Source organism: Corylus avellana, chromosome 2 (assembly GCF_965113065.1).
Source record: "Corylus avellana chromosome 2, dhCorAvel1.hap1.2, whole genome shotgun sequence".
In the NCBI taxonomy this organism is placed as follows: Eukaryota; Viridiplantae; Streptophyta; class Magnoliopsida; order Fagales; family Betulaceae; genus Corylus; species Corylus avellana.
Window position 1 is genome coordinate 5,768,592 of NC_142491.1, and position 16,573 is coordinate 5,785,164.

At 36.4% G+C, this 16,573-nt stretch overlaps 1 protein-coding gene across 8 annotated transcripts; it reads left to right on the plus strand.

The window, feature by feature from the left end:
• Positions 1-393: 393 nt before the first annotated feature.
• On the plus strand, positions 394-16,131 carry LOC132175073 (putative disease resistance RPP13-like protein 1). Of its 8 annotated transcripts, none has more exons than XM_088512891.1 (6): positions 394-5,007; positions 5,197-5,377; positions 5,538-5,651; positions 15,389-15,443; positions 15,552-15,645; positions 15,798-16,131. In XM_088512891.1, the coding sequence occupies exon 1, from the start codon at positions 571-573 to the stop codon at positions 4,936-4,938; it is 4,368 nt and encodes a 1,455-aa protein (XP_088369017.1). In that variant the 5' UTR covers positions 394-570; the 3' UTR covers positions 4,939-5,007; positions 5,197-5,377; positions 5,538-5,651; positions 15,389-15,443; positions 15,552-15,645; positions 15,798-16,131. The 8 variants fall into 8 exon arrangements, with proteins under 8 accessions (XP_088369017.1, XP_088369018.1, XP_088369016.1 ...); XM_088512892.1 differs by having other exon boundaries at positions 5,197-5,315; XM_088512890.1 differs by lacking the exon at positions 5,538-5,651 and having other exon boundaries at positions 5,197-5,315; positions 15,196-15,443.
• The last annotated feature ends 442 nt before the right edge of the window (positions 16,132-16,573 follow it).

The following is a 16,573-nucleotide window of genomic DNA, read 5'->3' on the forward strand; positions in this document are numbered from 1 at the left end:
ATGCTGCTTTTTCTTCATTTTCATCTAAACACTTCAAAATATTAAAAATTACAAAAAATGTATATTGTAATTTTAATTTTTATGACACCTAAACCAAATCAAATCCGAAAGGATATACTTTGGGTCAATTAAGCTTTTAATATTGGTTACCTGTAATACTTTTGGGTCAATTTAGTGTTTTTTTTTTTTTTTTTTTTTTTTTTATTAAAAAATACTTTGGCTCTTTTAACCGTAATACTTGTCTCTTTTTTATACCAAAGCCTTCGTACAATTCTTCGAGTTTTCCTTTTTAAATCACATGGTCCCCTGCAGGCTACAGCGCATTCAACAAAGAAAAGCTGACGCTTTGCATTATTTAAAGGGGTTGAATTTTGATACATCGACTCCCAACTAACCTACTATTTGATTTTTTAAACAAAAATTAATCTAAACTAGACACATATTAAAGTAATAATTAAATAACATATGAACTTTTGATACTCCTTCAACCCTTCACTTCACAGAAGATACCACTTACTTGTGCTTCGAGAATTCTGAGTTTCCTCATCGTACCTTTCTAGAAAGAAAACCATGGCAGAGCTTTTCCTTTCTCCGTTAATCCAACTGCTCTTTGACCAATTGGCGTCTGGCGAGTTGCTCAACTTTGCACGCCGACATGTGGGACTCGGAGAAAAGCTGAACAAGTGGAAGCATACGTTGGAAGGAATCCAGGCAGTCCTTGATGATGCGGATGGAAAGCAGCATGATGAGAAGCAATCCAGGGCAGTAAAACTGTGGTTGGATGATCTTAGAGACTTGGCTTACGATGTGGAGGACATACTTGATGAGTTCGCCACGGAAGCTTTGCAACGCAAATTGAAGGGAGGAGATGATGATCAGGCCAGCACAAGTAAGTTACGGAAACTCATCCCTACCTGTTGCACTGGTTTGACTCCAAGTGCTCTTAAGCTCAATGTTAGTCTGGTTTCAAAGATAGAGGAGATCTCTGCTCGATTCGATGAAATTGTCGAACGAAAAGGTCGACTGAAATTGGAAGAAGCTGCTGATCGTGGGAGATCAAACAGAAGAAGAGGGACACTGGAGCCAACCTCTTTAATGACAGATGCTTATGTTTTTGGCAGGGAAAAAGATAAAGAGGCTATCCTTCAAGTGTTGCTGAGTGAAAAACGCAGTGATGCTAGAGATAAAGTTTCTGTGATTCCCATTCTTGGTATGGGGGGCATAGGAAAGACAACTCTTGCCAAACTTTTATTCCATGATGAAAAAGTGCAAAGCTTTTTTGAGTTAAAAGCATGGGCTTGTGTTTCCGAAGATTTCAATGTTGTTAGAGTCACAAAAGCAGTTTTGAAAATGGTCACCACTGAAAGCTGTGACGTCGACGATTTGAATTTGTTGCAAGTCAAACTAGAGAAGAATCTGAAAGGAAAAAAGTTTCTAGTCGTTTTGGATGATCTTTGGAATGAGAACTACGATGACTGGACTATCTTGCGTGCTCCTTTCCTAGCAGGGGCTCCCGGAAGTACAATTGTTATCACAACTCGTAATGAGAGAGTTTCATTAACAACACGTTCCATTCCAGAATACCATTACCGTTTGGAAGTGCTGTCAAAAGATGCATGTTTGTCTGTATTTACCCAACATGCACTGGGGGCAAGCAACTTCAATGCACATCCGGACCTTCAAGAGAGTGGTGAAAAAATCGTTGAAAGATGTAAAGGCTTGCCTTTGGCGGCAAAGACCCTCGGAGGCCTCTTGCGCACTAAAAAGGACCGTAATGAGTGGGAAAATGTACTTAAGAGCAAGATATGGGATATACCAGAGGAGAGAAGTGGAATTGTTCCCGCCCTTATGTTGAGCTACCACCATCTCCCCCCACATTTAAAAAGGTGCTTTATGTATTGTTCAATACTCCCAGAGGACTATGAATTTAAAGAGCAGCAGTTGATTTTGTTGTGGATGGCCGAAGGTCTAATTCAACCACCGAAAGAGGATACGCAAATGGAAGATCTAGGTAGCGAGTATTTTCAAGATTTGTTGTCAAGGTCCTTTTTCCAACCATCAAGCACGAAGAAACTACGATTTGTGATGCATGACCTCATCAAAGATTTGGCTCAAAGGATTGCAGGAGATATATGCTTTAGGATGGAGGATGAAATTCGGGGTGGTAATAGAAGGAGATTTCCTAAAAAGGTTCGACACTCTTCTTACTTGGGTGACGAATATGATATTGCTAAAAGGTTTGAGCATTTTTTTGAACTCAAATGTCTACGTACCTTCCTCCCTCTTCCACCTCCTTATGATTGTTATTTGACTCATAATGTTCCTCATCAATTGTTGCCGAAATTACTATGTTTAAGAGCCCTCTCTTTGAGGGGGTACTGCATAGTTGAGGTACCAGATTCAATTGGCGATTTGAAACATCTACGGTACCTTGACCTTTCTTACACTAATATTAGAGGTTTGCCTGAATCAACAACCACTCTATGCAACTTACAGACAATGATTCTGAAGAAATGTTCTTATCTAAAGAAATTGCCGTCAAATTTGGGCAACCTGATCAACTTGCGCCACCTCAACATTCTCGGTGCAATTAAGCTGGAAGGAATGCCTCCTCAAATAGGTAAATTAACTCATCTCCGAACATTGTCTAATCTAATTGTGGGAAAAGGCAGCTGCTTCACTTTAAGAGAGCTAGGTTCTTTGTTGCATCTTCGCGGAACACTCATCATCTCACAATTGGAGAATGTCACTGAACCCAGGGATGCAAGCGATGCTAAGTTAATTGAAAAGACTGATCTTATTGCGTTGTGCTTGGAATGGAGTAACAGATTGGATGAGTCACTCGACAGAACAAGTGAATTTGAGGTACTTAACATGCTACAACCTCACAAGACTTTGAAAGAGCTCACTATCAAGTGTTATGGTGGTATGAAATTTCCAACTTGGTTAGCAGGTCATTCATTTTCTCATATGGTGGCTTTAACAATTGAAAATTGTAAAATGTGCACGTCATTGCCACCAGTGGGCCAACTACAATCACTCAAACACCTTTTCATTGAAGGCACGGCGAGGGTGAAGAATGTCGGTCATGAGTTTTATGGGGTTAGTTGCTCACAACCTTTTGAATCCTTGGAAACTTTGGATTTCGACAATATGGAAGAATGGGAGAACTGGATCCCTAATCAAGAGTTTAGAAACCTGCGTAGGCTTTCCATTACAAATTGTCCCAAGTTGTTGGGGAAGTTACCTAACCATTTTCCTTTACTAGAAAATGTTTTGGTACGATACTGTCCGAGGTTGGTGGTTTCAATTTCAAGCTTTCCTGAGCTTTGCAGACTACAAATTGAAGGATCCGAAGGAGTGATGCGTGAAAATAAGGTTGTCTTCAACTCACTAAATTCCAAGTCTTTTTCAACAATTTCAAAATTCAAATCTCCAATAGAAGGGTTTATTCTCGAAGGACTAACACATGTAGAAAAACTAAATATTGAAAATTGTGAGGAGTTGACACATTTGTGGTCAAATGATGTGGGATTATTACAATCCCTCCCACGTCTTCGTGACTTGAAGATTGGCAATTATCAGGAACTATTTTCTTGGGTAGATGAAGCAGAAGAGCAAGCAAAACAGGGTATGCCATCCACCCACAATGGCATGGAATTTTTACCCAAGGAAATCATGTACAACAACACGTGTATTGAGCGCATTGAGATTAGTGGATGTGATTCACTGAAGCACTTTGCAATAGGCCAGCTACCTCCAACACTTAAGCGGCTATGCATACAGAATTGCAAGAGTATGATAATTTTACTTGATGAGGATGATGCCAATAGTTGCAGTACTAGCACATCTCTTCTTGAGTTCTTGGAGATTTGGAAGTGTCCATCCCTCAAATTCTTAACATCTAGCGTAGAATTATTGGCAACACTTAAACACCTCGATGTTAAAGATTGTGGAAAGTTGGTGTCAATAGCGAAAAGTGAAGAATTGCCTGCAACACTTCAACACCTTACAATTGGGGGATGTGGACAGCTGGAGTCAATAGCGAAGAGTTTCCATCACAACTCGTCTCTTGAAATGATTAATATTTGGGGTTGTGAAAACCTTAAATCCTTACCCACGGGCATACACACCCTCAGCCATCTAGAGACGATTGATATTTATAAGTGTCCAACTCTTGTTTCCTTCCCAGACGGAGGGTTGCTCCCTAGCAACCTTAGAGAGTTAAGGACTGATATGGCCCTACCTAACTGCATTCACAACATCACCTCACTTCAAATTTTAAGGATTTCGAGGAGTCCAAGTGTGGTATCATCCTTTCCGGAAGAGGGTTTATCCTTTCCGGAAGAGGGTTTTCCCGCCAACCTAACATCACTTGAAATCTGGTATTGCAACTTCACTGAGGCCTTGCTTGAATGGGGGCTGCACAGGCTTACCTCTCTTCAAAGTCTTTCTATTACAGGTGGATGTCCGAATGTGGAGTCCTTTCCAGAGAAGATGCTGCCCGCGTCTCTTACTACCCTCTTCCTCCAAAGCTTCCCCAATCTGAAATACCTGTCTTCCCTTCGAGAGCTCGCCTCTCTTCAAAAACTTACGGTCAGTTGTTGTGAAAATCTCACATCCTTTCCAGAGGATGGCTTTCCTCCCTCACTCCAGGAACTCACCATCAGAAGCTTCCCCAATCTGAAAAATCTGCCTTCCCTTCGAAACCTCACCTCTCTTGAAGAACTGGATATCGATGAGTGTGAAAATCTCACATCCTTTCCAAAGGATGGCTTGCCTCCCTCCCTCCAGAAACTCGAAATTGAAGACTGTCCTCTGTTGAAAGAACGCTGCAAGAAGGATAAAGGACAAGAGTGGCCCACGATAGCCCACATCCCTTGGGTTAAGATTGATAATAGGTTCATCTATGACTCAGAAGAGGAGGAATCAAAGTGAAGGGCCCCCCTACACTCAGTTGCTCTGTTTTATTTAGATGCTAGAGAAGTGCCAAGGAACAAATCCAAGGTCAGTTTATTTTCACATTAGTTCTTTTGCTTCTGGCTTTTCTTCGACTTCCAGCAGGGACGGCTTAGTGCTTCCTCCTCGAAGTAATTAGGGTTTTTGATATTATTTCCCATTTTTCATCTTCTTTGGAAGATTTTTAAATAATTTGCATTTATTCTTATTTCTCTCATTTCTTTTGGGGTTCAACAGAGCCGTGGGCGGGTCCACTATGCAAGTCATCGCCATGAGCCACACATCACGCTGTTCAAGAGGCCTCTAAACTGTTAGTAGCAGGAGGAGAACATGCGTCATCCCCCACAAATATACTTGTAATCTCTCGAACTAGAGTTCATATTTTCCTAAGAAACAATCTGGATGTTTTGGAACTTAGGTTTGTATATTTGTTAATTTTCCTGTTTGTGAATTTTATGCTTGTCATTGGCGTTGTGTTGATATAAAAGGCTCTTTTGTTTTTGTCTGAATGTTTGTGTTAAAGAGATCCTATGTTGCTCCTATTTCTCAATGTTCTTGTTGGGTTCGGATAAATGCAGAACAAGTGTTTGTTGAATTGCCTCAGCGACCAAGCAGAGAGTGAAAGCCTTCGAACATTGAATTTTTTCATTACTATGAGTGCCTTTGTTGGCTTGACAAAAGAGAAGAAACCTGTAAGTTCAACACTCCCAGCCTAAACACCAAACCTAGAGCATTTATTGCATTTTCTCCAATGATTTGGCATCACACCCTTGTAGTTGGAACCCGAAGTATTCAATGAAGATAATGTTGGTCATGAACAGGATATTCATGGTAATGTTTTGCTCCTTTGTTTTTTTATGGTTATTCATTGATTAAAAAAAAAGGGAATTAACTTTATTGCATTGAAGGAACCATGCTGATCTAGTTACATTTCTCTCAGCGTCTTTCAAGCAAAATAGGTATGGAGAAGAGGAGGGATTACCTTTATGCAGTATTCCCAGGAACAAACTGATCCTGATTATGAATATAAAGAGGTATGACTTACTACTCTTGCAATTTTATAATTTGTTGGGATGTTGTGTTTCCAAATAGACAAATTCCTTTTTATAAGTGATCAAACATGCTAACCAACTAATTCAGTTTCAACCAGAAGAAGACTTCCCCAATCACCCTCACTTTCACGGCACTTCTTCTACACTCAGCAGCCCACACAAGGCCAGCCTCTCAACTCTCAATGCAAGCTGATTGCTGCATCCCAATACAAGATGAAGGCCGCCATTTGTCCAGGATTCCTGCATGTCAGATGTCCATTTTTTCTGCTGGCTTTCAAGCCTTTCATCTCAGCTCGGCACACAATTGTCCAGCTTCCATGCTCCTTGTTTTCCTCTTAGTTTGGTGTTATGTAATTTAATATGTTCAATGTTTTCTGTTATGTGTTTCAGTCCTCTCTTCTCTTGTAAAAACACACGAGCCCTTTGGCTATATATATACATGGTACTGCACTGTTATTGGTTATGTAACCAAAACAGTTTTCCTCCAATCATTCAATTATATGTCTATTCTCATATGTTAAAAAAATGCTATGATAATGAAATGGACAATCAATTTTCCAATATTTAGAATTAGAGGTGTGCAACTCTGCATTGCAGTTTCAGTTGCTTTTTGTTTTTTCTTTGCTTCTTTTTGATTCTTTTGAACTTTTAAATTTTTCCTTGCAACGAAAGGATGCACTTATGAATTCAAAAATGCTTTAAATTTTCCTGGTGAATTATTTTTTGTTAGTAGGTTTGCAATGTTTCTCTGCATAAGTATACCATATAGTATATAATCAAATAAACAATGGGCTTACAGGTAGAATTCCCCACTCCAATCAAAATCATAGTTTTGGATAGAAAGTAAGTATTGGGTTCCTAATAAAATGAATGATAAAATGATTGATTCCTTTCATACAACAATATATGAAAAATATGGTACATTTTTCAGAATTACTATTATTTGGACAAAAGCAACATTGGTGTGTATACTCGTATCAAGATTTGAAATATGAATTACCAAAGTGAGATTTGATTAAAGATTTTATCATCTTCCAAAGTGAGAAGCTGGATCCGAAAAAGCACACCCTCACTTATTTGCTTGATCCATCTCTCACAAATTGCAAGTCCCTGCCAATTCTGTGCTGGATGGAGACTTAAATTTACATGAATTCTGAGAGCTTTTTCATACAGGAAGGCAGAAGAAATGTTGCAACCCATGGAAGTACTTTTGCTAGTGTAGGAAATCTTATGGGGTTAGGTAGAAATCCCCATAAAGTGTTGTGTGTATATTAATAGAGTATTTCCGTGGGAGAAATACTTGGCCAGTTGGCTTAGATATAAGTTTTTAAGAAGTTTTAACAAGTAGTTAAGAAAAGGTTAAAAAAATCCATTCTCCTAATTATCTTAAGATCGATAGCATCAAATTTCACAAAAATAGATGTCAGTCTTCCAAAAAAACAAAAGAAGACATTTTCATCCCTTTAGACCAAAATTGTGTGCTGAAAGAAAATAGACTGATTATGCAATGTCGCAATGTGAGAGATTCGTTGAGTTTAGGATTTCTTGGGGAAAACTCTATTTGGTATGCAAGTACTTAGGAAATTTAACTAGTTTTGTTCAAGAAACTAGGACTTCTCTCAGGTTTCTGTACTGTCTAATTCTTGTTAGTATTGCATTACAACAATTAGCTGCTGAATTAAAATCAAGCCCCTTATTTATTCCCAATATTAGATATTACACGGTGATAATTTAGTTTGTCTACCTTCAAAAGACTTGAGACTATTAATGCCAATGAGATCTACCTCAAATGGCATCTATTCCCTCTATAAGAATAGGGTCTAGGATGAGATCATGAGTTTAAGGTGCACTGGATGTGTCATGTGTATGTGACTTGCAGATACAGTTAAGAAATTAAAAAAAAAAGGAAAAAATTCATTTATTACCTCGTAACTTTTGTAATCATATTTTTAAACTTTAAAATTGATCAATTTAGGGTTACTATTTTTCAGAAGGTTGCAAAGTCAACCATTCCGTCCAAATTTAGTGTTAAATCATAACGGAGGAAATGAAATCCCCAAAATACCATAATCCAAATTCAATATATTTTTGTAATTTTATAAACATTTTAAGGATATTTTTGGGGATTTCACTCATTAACCGTTTAATTTGACACTGAATTTTGAAGGGAGGATTGACATTACAAATTTTTGAAAGACGGTAACTTTAAATTGACACTTTTTAAAATTTAAAGGTATGATTGCAAAAATAATGAAAAATCATGGGCGTTCAGCGATAACCGATAAGTGAAGGTTTCCCGAAAAAAAGAAAGGACTTATTATTGATATAATGATTATAATATTGTTATTTTGCAATGATTATATAGTGAAATGATGTGATCGATCATATTGAATGCCTTGCTTTAGATAGAGTGTATTCATCCATTAACATATAAGATTATCAATTTCTTTTTAACATTAACTGGAAAGGATTTTTAGAACATTTTATTTCTAAGGCAGTAAAATTGACGTTCTTTAATTAGCTTCTTGAGAGAAGTTGAAAGATTGATTTCCTGTTGTTTACACATCACAGATAACGTTTAATTAATTTTGGTCTTGAATGCTCAACTCAGAAGGTGCTAATTAAGGATGTTGCTTTATCTGCACTTGCAGGAATGAATGGTAACTATACAGTTACTGCAAATGTAGCCAGCAACTTGAAGAAGTTTTAATCATGTATGTTTCCCTTGTGAATACTGGTCCTTTTGGATGATTCTAAGTAGTTCACAATTTCTTTTTGCTTTTGCATATGGGCAGACTAGCAGTGGTGCGTAAGACATTTACCATAAATTAAGTTGAATGTTATACCATCTTAATTCTTAATTCTTAATTCTTATGATATTGGATTTAGAAACGACTAATTTCGTGTATGTTAAACCTTATCGCTTATATTATTACCAAAAACTTTAGTTGTTTCTTGCTTTTGAATGAAAATATATTCTTGGTATAATTGAAAGTTTTTCAAAATTAAGTTGATTCTATATCTGCTCTGCACGTGTGATTTTTTTCAACCTCACAGCACCCTGAGAGTGAGAGTGCATGAGAGGGATTTTTGTTTTGAGAGTTTCTGCAATTAATGGAGATTTACAATGAAACTGTCATAGACCTTCTGAATCGTGAATCTGGTCCTCTTCGGCTTCTAGATGATCCTGAGGTACTTGAAAGAATATTTTATAATGAAGAGCTTTTAGATGTACTACTCACTATATATGTTTTTGCCGTAACCCTTAGTTTCAAGTTTTTGTTTTCTTAACACATACAACAAAGGAACCTTTTTGAAAAAACTTGTTGAAGAAGCGGTTTAGGATGGTCAACATCGACAGCATTTAATTAGCACTGTGAAGGTAATATTAATGCAATGTCATTCATCCGTTAGAATTTTCATTTAAATCTTAACGGATAAAGCCAAAATACCTTAAATAACCAAGTTTAAAAATAAAAAATAAAATAAAAGATAAATAAATAAAAGAACAGTTTGTAAGGTATGGGTTCTATGTTTTTTCTTAAATAATTTTTAAATACATGGGTGGGTATATGGGACATTTCACCTATAATTTTTCTGATTTAATCCCATTATCAATGTATCATGTGTTTTATTTGAATTAGAATTAGCATTTTCTTACGGTACGAGTCTTCTCTCTTTTTGATCAAGACAAATTAGGTTGTTATGCACTCTTCCTGTCATGTTCTAGGATGATATGTCTTTAACTACCAAGTGTAGATATATCCTTCTCACTTTCTTAGGTTTCAGATATAATCCATCATCTTCTTGTACTTGTTTATAATGATGTATACGCTTCTTGGTTACATATTCATGCATAAGGCTGGAATTTTTACCTTTTGTGGTTTCAGACCATAAAAAGAGTGATGAGGAAATTAAGGTAAGCAAGTGCAAATGCTGAAGCACCACGGTTCAATACATTTGGAACTTCAGGTTCATGAGTTTGTTTTAGCGCTATATTATGACATTCACCAAACAAACTGAACGATTGAGACCTCAATTCTTGTTAACGGTTTTATCAAGTAGCTTGCTTTCAAGTGAAACCTATTAAAATACCAGTACCATAAACCTATAAAAATTTTTTGTAATTGAACCGGATAGTTGAACATATGAGTTTTTGAAAACTGAGTTCCGCTGAAGACTAACTAGAAGAAGTTTCTGATGAATGGATCTCATAGGATTTGAAAAGTTTGGGTTTTTTTTTTTTTAAAAAAATAAAAGTATTGGAACTGAAATGTATCTTGATTTGTGAAAATTCAACTGCAAAGTGATTATTTGTCTCAGCGATTTTTCTGTTTGTAGTGGTGGCAAAAGGAGTAGATCGACATGTACCATACAAGGACTCAAAACTCACACGAATCTTGCAGTCGTCACTAGGGGAAATGCTCGGAGCGCAATTATAATTATGGTCCGAACATTTCCTTTTGCCAATTATAAATATCAAAAAATTATAATTTTGATAATACAAGAAATGAAAATTATCAAAAAATTATAATGTAGTATTTTGTATTTTTTTTTTTTTAAATTATAAAATAGTTTTTGTCATTTTTTGTGGAGAGGGGTTACAATACAATTTATTTCAAACCAACTAAGGTTTCATAGCTGTCGGTAGATAAAATTGGATGCAACAAGTGACTGATGAGATGCATGTAAACATAAAAGCATCCCTTTTGTTTATGTCATATAAAGAAGGAAAGATCCTGTTTCTCCTATTTCTTGCTGCTATTCTTGTTGGGTTTGCATAAAAATGAGTTTGTTAAAATGAAGAGGTGACCAATTAATTAGCAAATAGATAGAGATTATTCAGATAGAATTTAATGGGGTTGGCAGTGAAGGACAATTAGAATTTAATGGGCTTGGCAGTTGGGGGATAAATACCGGAGGAAGATGGATTTTTAAAATTCTTTCGGATTGCGTTAAAAAATGAAAAATAATATTTCTATAGATATTTCTTTCAGGGTAATAGTTACTCTCAAGGGGGGAGAATTTGGTGAAAAAGTTGGATCGGGATTCCTCTAGTAGTTTCTTGCATTTAGAAATTGTTATCTATTAAGAAGGTGGCATATTATCAAGGCAAAAAATAAAAATAAAAATCCTCCTAAAATGTTATCAAGTCTTTAAAGATTAGTTTTGTTAGTTACGTACTTACGTATGTTCCTGTCTATTGTCTTCATACACAGTAGGAAATGGGAAAATGAAAAGGCTTTGAAATTGGAAATGATTAGGAGAATGATCAAGTCCATTGATGATGAGCTTAGAAGCTATATATTGAAATTGCATGAGTTTGGATTTATCTCATCATTTAATCAAAGAATTTGAACTATTATATTTCTCTCTCACTTTTATCTTTTCAATTTCTACAAAACATATTGAGATTTATTATTTGTTGAGCAGTAACTTCCTGATTTATTCATTAATTTCTACCCAGAAAAATCATGAAAGCTGCTGAGTTGGTTGTTTCTTCTTTTTTCCTGGTAATTAATGGTGTTTGGCTACTTTGAATGAGGCCAACAATGGTGGACTCTTGCTACTCCATGATTTAGTATTAAAGGAATCAAAGAAAAAGCAAAATAGAAAGCTCACCTACACTTGCAGTATTTGACAAATAAGGAAAGACAACTTGTAAACGACTAAAACTAAATCTTTGTAACCTCACCGATGTATCTCTCCAACAGCTGTATTGTAACCCCTCTGCACCAAAAATTACATTTTTTTTTAAAAAAAAAAAAAAAAAATACTAGATTGTAATTTTCAGGTACTTTTAAGAGATATTGCTTCAATTGAAAGTTTGAGAAAACATTAAAAATTATTTGGTAATTCCCTAAAATTTTAGTTCTCTTCTGACTACCTATTGTGCTGAACAAAGTACGAAATGGGAAAATGAAAGGGGTTCAAGTTTTTTTTTTTTTTTTGTTCATCCGTTTGCCAAGCATTTAGCAAAGACTTTTGAGTAAAAGGGCTCCATCATCGCCATTCACAGAGTTTTTTTGGTGTAAAAGCAAAAGATCAAAAAATGCTTTAAAAAAAATTACAAAAAATGTATTTTGTAATTTTAATTTTTATGGCACGATATACTTTGGGTCAATTAATTAAGCTTATTTACCTAGCAACGTCACTAAATTTTACTCACCAAAATAACCAAAAATACAGTTTTAATTATTTTAACAACTCACCTTTTTAGAGCACCAACGGCAGCCTCACTACTTTAACAATTCACTTTCACTATTTCATTTAAATATTATTTTTCAAAGATTTGTTTATTCTTTCTCTAACTTTTATATTTTTGAATGTTTGTTAAATATGGTCTATTTTAAGAATATTTGTTTTATTCTAACGGTAATATTTTTAAAAATTTGTAATATTTCCTTCATTTTCTTAGTTTTAATTTCTATTGGAAGAAGATGATGTTTTTTATGATTGATTTTGGATTGTTAGTCACGTCAGCTTAGTTCCACTCCCAAATCAATTCTGCAAAGTTTTTTTTTTTTTTTTTTGTTAAAAAAAAAAACACAGGAATTTTTCGTCTTTACTATCATTCAATAGTAATAATATTTAATTAATAGGTACGTTAATAGTAATTTTTAAATATGGTGAATACTATTCATCTCACTTTTTTTTTTTTTTATTTAAAGTAATGAAACTAAGAAGTGAACATTTAAGTCATTTTAATTAAATTATCTCACTAAAATAACCAAAAAGTGATTTTGACGAGATGCAAGGAGTGCTCCAATATTGGTTACCGGTAATACTTTGGGTCAACTTAGTGATACCAAAGCCTTCGTACAATTCTTCGAGTTTTCCTTTTCAAATCACATGGTCACCCTGCAGGCTGCAGCCCACCGTAATTGACCGCATTCAACCAAAAGAAAGGTTACACTATGCAGTATTTGACGGGATTAGAATTTTGATATATCGACTCTCAACTAATATAACCTACTATTTGATTTTTTTGAACACAAATTAATCCAAACTACACACATATGTCGGTTTTAATTAATATAGTATCCACTGAACTGTCAATACCCATATGTGATATATATGATATGTCACGTAGCAATATGAACTTCCGATACTCCTTCAAGGCTTCAACCCTTCAATTTACAGAACATACCAATTATTACTTGTGCTTCTGAGCTTCCCCATCATACCTTTCTACAAAGAAAACCATGGCAGAGCTTTTCCTTTCTCCGTTAATCCAACTGCTGTTTGACCAAGTGGCGTCTGGCGAGCTGCTGAACTTTGCACGCCGATATGTGGGACTCGAAGAAAAGCTGAACAAGTGGAAGCATACGTTGGAAGGAATCCAGGCAGTCCTTGATGATGCGGATGGAAAGCAGCATGATGAGAAGCAATCCGGGACTGTAAAACTGTGGTTGGATGATCTTAGAGACTTGGCTTACGATGTCGAGGACAACTTGATGAGTTCGCCACGGAAGCTTTGCAACGCAAATTGAAGGAAGGAGATGATGATCAGGCCATACCAAGTAAGGTACGGAAACTCATCCCTACCTGGTTGACTGGTTTGACTCCAAGTGCTACCTCCAACACTTAAGTGACTATGCATATGGAATTCCAAGAATATGATAATTTTACTTGATGAGGATGATACCAACAGTACTTGTAGTAGCAGCTCATCTCTTCTTGAGTACTTGAATATTTCTGATTGTCCATCCCTCGAATTCTTAACATCTAGCGTAGAATTACTAGCAACACTTCAACACCTCAATGTTAATTGTTGTGGAAAGCTGGTGTCAATAGCAAAAAGTGAAGAATTGCCTGCAACACTTCAACACCTTGGTATTTGGGAATGTGGACAGCTGGAGTCAATAGCAAAGAGCTTCCATCACAACTCGTCTCTTGAAAAGATTCAAATTTGGAGGTGTGAAAACTTTAAATCCTTACCCACGGACATACACACCCTCAGCCATCTAGACACGATTGAAATTCGTTGGTGTCCAGCTCTTGTTTCCTTCCCAGACGGAGGGTTGCTCCCTAGCAACCTTAGAGAGTTACCGATTGATGATGATATGGCCCTACCTAACTGCATTCACAACATCACCTCACTTCAAAATTTATACATTTGGAGCAGTAGTGGTCCAAATGTATCATCCTTTCCGGAAGAGGGTTTTCCCGCCAACCTAACATCACTTAAAATCTGGGATTGCAACTTCACTGAGGCCTTGCTTGAATGGGGGCTGTGCAGGCTTACCTCTCTTCAACGTCTTGTTATTTGTGATGGATGTCCGAATGTGGAGTCCTTTCCAGAGAAGAAGCTGCCTGCATCTCTTACTACCCTCACCATCATAAGGTTCCCCAATCTGAAATACCTGTCTTCCTTTCGAGACCTCGCCTCTCTTTAAGTACTGAATGTCAATCAGTGTGAAAATCTCACATCCTTTCCAGAGGATGGCTTGCCTCCCTCACTCCAGAAACTCATTATCACATTGTGTCCTCTGCTGAAAAAACACTGCAAGAAAGATCAAGGACGAGAGTGGTCCAAGATAGCCCACATCCCTTACGTTGAGATTGATAGTAGGTTCGTGTTTGACTCAGAAAAGGAGGAATCCATGCCTGACTCGGAAGAGGAGGATTAAGGAGGTCTATCGTCAATTGACCCGCAGATTTTGCTTATTGTAAGACAACTGTTGAGAAATAAATCCAAAGGTGAGTTTATTTGCACATTACTTCTTCTGCTTCCATTGTGGATTTCTGATTTTCTTTCACATTCTTCATCTTCTTTGGAAGATTTTTAAATAATTTGCATTTGTTCTTGTTTCTCTCATTTCTTTTGGGGTTCAACAGAGCCGTGGGCGGGTCCACTATGCAAGTCATCGCCATGAGCCCCACATCACGCTGTTCAAGAGGCCTCTAAACTGTTAGTAGCAGGAGGAGAACATGCATCATCCCCCATAAATATACTTGTAATCTCTCCAACTAGACTTCATATTTTCCTAAGAAACAATCTGGATGTTTTGGAACTTAGGTTTGTATATTTGTTAATTTTCCTGTTCGGAAATTTTATGCTTGTCATTGGCATTGCGTTGATATAAAAGGCTCTTTGTTTTTGTCTGAATGTTTGCGTTGGAGAGATCTTGTTGCTCCTATTTCTTAATGTTCTTGTTGGGTTCACATAAACGCACAACAGGTGTTTGTTGAATTGCCTCACCAACCAAACAGAGAGTGAAAGCCTCCGAACATTGAATTTTTTCATTACTATGAGTGCCTTTGTGGGCTTGACAAAACAGAAGAAGCCTGTAAGTTCAACACTCCCAGCCTAAACACCAAACCTAGAGCATATATTGCATTTTCTCCAATGATTTGGCATCGGACCCTTGTAGTTGGAACCCGAAGTGTTCAATGAAGAAAATGTTGGTCCTGAACAGGATATTGATGGTAATATGTTGCTCCTTTGTTTTTTATGGTTTATTCATTGATTAAAAAAAACGGAATTAACTTTATTGCATTGAAGGAACCGTGCTGATCTAGTTACATTTCTCTCAGCGTCTTTCAAGCAAAATTGGTATGGAGAAGAGGAGGGATTATCTTTATATAGTATTCCCAGGAACAAACTGATCCAGATTATGAATATAAAGAGGTATATATGTCTTACTGCTCCTGCAATTTTATAATTTATTGGGATGTTGTGTATCCAAATAGACAAATTCCTTTTTGTAAGTGATCGAGAGTATAATCATTATTATTGTTAAAGATAACATTCCAATCAAACATGCTAACCAACTAATTCAGTTTCAACCAGAAGAAGACTTCCCCAATCACCCTCACTTTCACGGCACTTCTTCTACACTCAGCAGCCCACACAAGGCCAGCCTCTCAGCTCTCAATGCAATCTGATTGCTGCTTCCCAATACAAGATGAAGGCCGCCATTTGTCAAGTATTCCTGCATGTCAGATGTCCATGATTTCTGCTGGCTTTCATCTCAGCTCAGCACACAATTGTCCTGCTTCCATGCTTTTTGTTTTCCTCTTGGTTTTCTGTTATGTAATTTAATGTGTTCATTGTTTTCTGTTATGTTTTTCAGTCCTCTCTTCTCTTGTAAAAACACACGAGCCATTTGGCTATATAAATACATGGTACCATATAGTATATAATCAGTTATTAGTAACTTGAATGTTACTAGAAATTGTAACATTCAAGTTATTGAATGTTACTAGAAATCTGTTTCCTACTATACTTAGATCTTTCAGCAAGTATCATTATTGAAATTGCTATTCAGTAAATAATTCAAGGAAATTCTAAGCGCTTATAACATCCATTATAATTAATTTTCAACACAATTTTCTCACCTAATTTTACAACTTCAAAGAAATGTCCATGGGCTTCCCTCCAAAAAAAGCTCCATTCTTTCTCTTCGTTGCCTACTAATGCCAATAGATAGGTTACCCTTGTCTACACGGAAACTGAATTTCAATTGGTTCTCTTCTTTTCCTTTTTTTTTTTTTTTTTTGGCCGTCTAAACCTCATGGGGTTGGACCATGACAACACCGATTGAGGTCCTTTGCAA